The 370-nt window shown below is 61.6% G+C and overlaps 1 protein-coding gene across 1 annotated transcript; it reads left to right on the top strand.

The window, feature by feature from the left end:
- Positions 1-370, top strand: DQ04_27081000 (hypothetical protein; the record flags this gene model as incomplete). The annotated part of the gene is made up of 1 exon (XM_009318360.1): positions 1-370. A coding segment is annotated over one exon (370 nt), but the record flags the coding sequence as incomplete, so codon positions are not given.

Here is a 370-nt window from a genome sequence, read left to right as displayed (position 1 = left end):
TGTGTGTGTGTGTGCACGGCGTAGTTTGGTTATTTTTCGTTGTTGTTGCTTTTCTTTTCTGTTGTTCCTGCCTTCGTCTTGTGTGCGAGATTCGCTTGGGAGTGGTGCAACAAAAGGGCTTCGTGGCCGTCAGCACGAATACTGCGGCGGACGAGAGGAGGCGGGCTCGAACAGGCATGGATTTGGATGAGCTGCTTGGTGGTGGCTCGCCGCAAGAAGACCCCTTGGCCCTTGACGATGTTCTCGGTGATGCGGCGTCGCCACCGCCACCAACAGCAGCCGTTCCAACGGGGGCGGGAATGGGCGGACCGCAGACCTGCGTGAGTGTGCCGAAGCCACGCCGCCCGCCCGCGAAGGGGCCGCCGCCGCC

This window comes from Trypanosoma grayi (genome assembly GCF_000691245.1).
Source record: "Trypanosoma grayi strain ANR4 Tgr_2708_V1, whole genome shotgun sequence".
NCBI lineage: Eukaryota > Euglenozoa > Kinetoplastea > Trypanosomatida > Trypanosomatidae > Trypanosoma > Trypanosoma grayi.
This window is presented reverse-complemented; position numbering and strand designations above follow the sequence as displayed.